Here is a 4,919-nt window from a genome sequence, read left to right as displayed (position 1 = left end):
ACCAGTAGAACCTAATCTTAAACTGGGAGAAGCTAAAGAAGATCCAAATGTAGATAAAGGGGCCTACCTGAGACTTGTAGGGAAGTTGATCTACCCTCCCACACTAGACCAGACATAGCATTTGTTGTAAGTATGGTCAGTCAGTTTATGCAGAATCCAAAGCAGATTCACATGCAAGCGGTAGACAGGATATTGCACTACCTTAAAGGAAGACCAGGAAAAGGAATTCTCTTTAAGAGAGATTGTGGAATGACCCTAGAAGTATACACGGATGCTGACTACGCATGATCACCGGTTGATAGAAGATCTACCTCTGGGTATTGCACATTTCTTGGAGGTAACCTAGTTACATGGAGAAGCAAGAAACAGAATGTGGTGGCAAGATCTAGTGCAGAAGCAGAATATCGAGCTATAGCCTTGGGAATATGTGAGCTACTGTGGATCAAAATAATCCTAGAAGATCTGAAGGTTAAGTGGGATGAGCCCATAAAGCTACATTGTGACAACAAATCAGCAATCAGCATAGCCCACAATCCAGTCCAGCATGACAGGACCAAGCACATAGAAGTGGACCAACATTTCATTAAAGAAAAACTAGACAGTGGTCTAGTAAGTGTTGACCATGTATCATCAAAGGATCAACTTGCAGATTTCCTTACTAAAGGATTGGACAGTTCTGTCTTTCTCCGTATGATTGACAAGCTGGGCAATTTATTTCTTCCTAATTAGGATATCCTGTATAAATATATAAATAGGGAAGATTGTAATGAATAAAGACAAGTTTTTCCCTCTCAAATTCTCAGTTTTAACAGTTTTCATCAATTACCTTGACATTATTTAGTCACAGAGGCATCCATGGTAGAACATATAGTTCCATCAAATATAAATATGAATAAAATCATCAAAATCACTTTTATCGAGGTTATAATTATGCTAGAAAACATTGAACATATTTATGGGCCACAATCTATCCTTTGCATTAAGTGACATCTTGTCAATTGACCACTTGATCAAAACTCTTCGACCTACTTTTTTGGCTCATTCCAAGGACTCTGCCATCACCATACAATGATCCAAAGAACAATTGACACATTGCTCGGTATCAATAAAAGCATCAAACAACTATAATCAGCTTTGCCTTCATATCATTTTCCAATCATTCACGAGAAATTAGCAAGGGCTAAATAAAGATGAATCCCTTATACTAGCAACTTATACACTAGAGGATGACATGTATCTAAAAACAACCTAACTACCAAAGGTGCTCTTTGATTACATCTAACAAACACCATATGAAGTAACAATAGGTATCTAAGGGGTTCGTTTACAAATACAACCAAAGAATAGAGTAAAAAAGGCCACTTCTCCATAACATAGCCTCAGCAAAAAGAAAAAAAATAATCAAGAATATATTGGGATCCTCTTCTCTCTCTCCTCCTCTACTACCCAACCAACTAAAAGTAGGTCAGATAGCCAATCCGACTACTTATGATGATTCTAAATATCCGCAACAGCAAAATCCATTTAATGATGGTGATGTTGATGAGGACATTGCTGATTCCCCACAATAGAAAAATAACTACAAGCTCTAGTTTAAATAATGGCCTTACTCAAAGTAGGCCCTGTAGCCAATTTGGCTGCTTGTGATGATTTTAAAAGACTACAATAAAAAAATTCATTTAATGTTGATCATGTTGATGGGGATATTGTGAATTACCCACTCTAGAAAAACCACCACAAGCTCTAGTTTAACAAATGGCCTAACCTACAATAGCTAATATTCCCTTCTTCAATATGTACATCCCACTCATATAACATTATCGAGATCTCTAAGATCATCTTGCAAAGGAGTTATTAAGGATATAACGGAATAATGAGCACCCTCTTTATGGCAATCTAAAAGAAGAATTTCAATTTAGAATTTAGATTGACTACTGCACCATTCTTTCTAGTGGTTTTCCTATGCTATAGTTGGGACACAATTGTAAGCTCTAAATTTATAGTCACATCGTTATTCTACTTTGCTTTCGTTTAACTAATTATGATATGGTTGTCTGAGGATCATTAGTATTCTTATGGTATTTAACTATTTGCTTACTTGACACTATTATTATAAATAGATGTCATAGGGTTGAACTAACAAGTCAATGAAAAATAATTGTTGTGTTCCTCTCCCTCTCACTAACAATAGAGTCATAGACTAGTGTTCTTCTTCTTTCTACTTATTCCTGCACTGCCATCCAGTTTTCCATGCTTTGTTCCCATCCTCTGTAAACCAATGCGTTCCTCGAGTCCTCTTCTACACATCTTTCAGCCTTTCCTCTTCCAGTTTAATGCCTACAGTAAATAAAAGGAAATATTTCTGCTCCTTTTCTCCTTCCATTCCACCATCTATAGCATTAATAAGCAGAGAACAGCATCCAATGTCACAATCTACAGAAGAAATCTCAATTATTTGTGCTGTTGAAGCAATGTAAGCCCAGTCATACTGAATTTCTTTTGCTTCTGTAGGCATTAAACTACAATTTAAGAGGTAAAAGGACGTTTCAATCTGAAGCTAACTGGTATCCTAAAAACCTAAGCCTACATTTTCCATCTTTACGTTTCATACAAGTTCATTTGTTCAGCATAACAAAGAAAATAGATGGTTTATGTCTAAAGTGAAGATTCTTAATGATCAGCAACTCCTACTTTATCTCTGAATGCAACGAAACACAAGAAATTAAACAGGAAGTCAGATGAAATAAGTCAGATCTGGCAACAACCATGCAAAATATTTCCATCAAATTCGTAGATAAACAGAATACCTTGTAGAATTTTAAATCGATGGGCAGGCTTTCAGATGCGAGAATAGTAGAAAGGGCCTTATCAATGGCATCAGACTTTATCAAAGCAACGATCTTGCACCGAATAGCGTCCTCGTCTCCAGGGGCAACCGAAAGAACTGCAAGAAGCAAGGTAGTCAATCGAAAAGAAAAAGCATAAAGGAGAATCTGGAACGATAAAGAAAGAGAGAGAGGGAGACCTTGATCTGCGACCTGGACGACCTGATCATACTGGGAATTCTCGGAATGGCGATGGAGGGCGGAGAAAAGGTCCTCCAGCGGTGGCGTCTGAGGTTTGGCGGCTGGCGGCGAGGGCTTTGGCTTCGCCTTGGGTGCCATGGACTCTTGCTGGGCCTGGGATGACCGAATGCGCAGGAAGCAAAAAAAATTGGAATAGAAATGAGAGCATACAAAAAAGGATGAGAAATCCGACTGCCAAACGACTGGATCACCAAGCTATCTACCGGCAACTGTGAGGAGGAGACTACCGACTGTCAAACGACTGGAAAACTGCTGTCCCTCTACCCGCCGAGTCGCCTCTCGCATGAAGAACGGAAGACGACGAAGGGGGTGTTTGGTATCGGATTTATTTCCCGTTTTAAGTAGGATTTACCGTAAATCCAGCCAAACTCAAAAAATGGCGCTGTAAATCCGGCAAATCCGTAAATCCAGGATTTGCGGATTTACGCCTTAAATCTGGTAAATCCCTGTAAATCCAAATCCCGCTAGAACTCGGATTTACGGAATTTGGCCGAAGAAGCGCGCGAAAGGGAGAAAGTTACCTTCACAGCGAGCGAGCGAGCTCCCGTCGTTGCTTCAGATCAAAATGTTGTAACGTCCGATCCGACAGGAAGGGAACGTCGAAGGAGCGAAGTCGAACAGCAACGAAGGAGCCGAAGAAGCGATTAGATTGCACCTCCTTCGAAGCAACGAAGCCGCAGGACGACAAGGAGCAACAAAAGCAAACGACGCCTCAGCCATTACTGGTTAACTTAATTAATATAATTTAAAATATTAATAGCTAAGTAAATTAATTAAATAATTAATAGTATAATTAGTGTATAAAGTAATGATCTAATTTAACTTAATTAAATTGTTAGTAATATAATTAGTATTTAAAATTAGTATAATTATCTTAATTAATATAATTTAAAATATATATTATTAAATAAATAAACAATAATATAAATAATAATTAAATAATTAATGAGCAGTAAAATTCTTAAGTGATTAATGAGATAATAAATAATAAAATTAATAATTAAAAATAATAAAATAGTAATTAAATTATTAATTAAATATTTAGTATGATTATTAGTTAAATAATTAGTTATTTAAAAATAATTAGTAGGATTAAATATAATAATTATTATATAATATGTGATAAAGAACAAATAAATTTATAACTTGATGCGTAAGCAAATTAAGTGGCTTCATATTATTCCTTCAATTTTAAATCTCCAACTATTTTCAATCCTGTAATCTGTTGCCAAACAACTTTTATGGATTAACAAGATTTAAAAGTTGTCATACCAAACACAATTTAGGATTTACTAAATTTGGATTTACAGGATTTAGAAAATCCTACTAAAATTAAACTCAATCTGATACCAAACACCCTCGAAGAGAAGTCTAGTTAGGTCACGAACGGGAACGGCGCCCCAACGCTTCTCACGACCCAGGAAAAAAAGGGCTTTTACATACATACCACTTTATTCCTTGTATTTTACATATTTAACACCTAAAACTTAAATGTTACACTACTACAACTCAAACATAAACTTAACCTCATAACTGCCACTCCGTCTCTTTCGTTATTTCTGCATGAGCTTTTCCGCAGGAGATATCTTTCAGCAAGCCCTAGAACCTCTTCACAACTTCGTCTGAATTCGATCGTGAGCTTTTCCGCACGTGAGCTTTTTCGCAGAAGCTTTCTCTCGAGCCGCAGATCTTCCTTGCCGCTCTTCTTACGAAATCGTTTGGATCTGGTCCGATCGCTAGCTGCAGATACTCTTGCTCTGATCGCGAGCTGCAGGTCCGATCACCAAATCGTTGTTGAGCTGCAAATCATATGAAATGTAAATCGATCTTTGT

General features: G+C 37.1%; 1 protein-coding gene across 3 annotated transcripts in view; it reads right to left on the bottom strand.

The window, feature by feature from the left end:
* The window catches only part of LOC110095937 (signal recognition particle subunit SRP72), a 24,068-nt gene extending 20,281 nt beyond the window's left edge, over positions 1-3,787 (bottom strand). The window contains exons 1-3 of one of the 3 annotated variants that reach the window (XM_020821663.2): positions 3,608-3,787; positions 3,026-3,179; positions 2,808-2,944 (exon numbers count right to left, since the gene is read on the bottom strand). In XM_020821663.2, coding sequence (XP_020677322.1) covers positions 2,808-2,944; positions 3,026-3,164 — 276 coding nt within the window. In that variant the 5' untranslated portion in view covers positions 3,165-3,179; positions 3,608-3,787. Of the gene's footprint in view, positions 1-2,807; positions 2,945-3,025; positions 3,180-3,289; positions 3,578-3,607 lie in introns of those variants that run through there. The other 2 variants (XM_020821664.2, XM_028696290.1) reach the window with 2 other exon arrangements.
* Positions 3,788-4,919: the final 1,132 nt, after the last annotated feature.

The sequence above is a fragment of the Dendrobium catenatum genome, unplaced genomic scaffold (assembly GCF_001605985.2).
Source record: "Dendrobium catenatum unplaced genomic scaffold, ASM160598v2 fragScaff_scaffold_730, whole genome shotgun sequence".
Taxonomy (NCBI): Eukaryota; Viridiplantae; Streptophyta; class Magnoliopsida; order Asparagales; family Orchidaceae; genus Dendrobium; species Dendrobium catenatum.
Note: the sequence above shows the minus strand (reverse complement) of the source record. Positions and strands in the feature narration are given on the sequence as shown.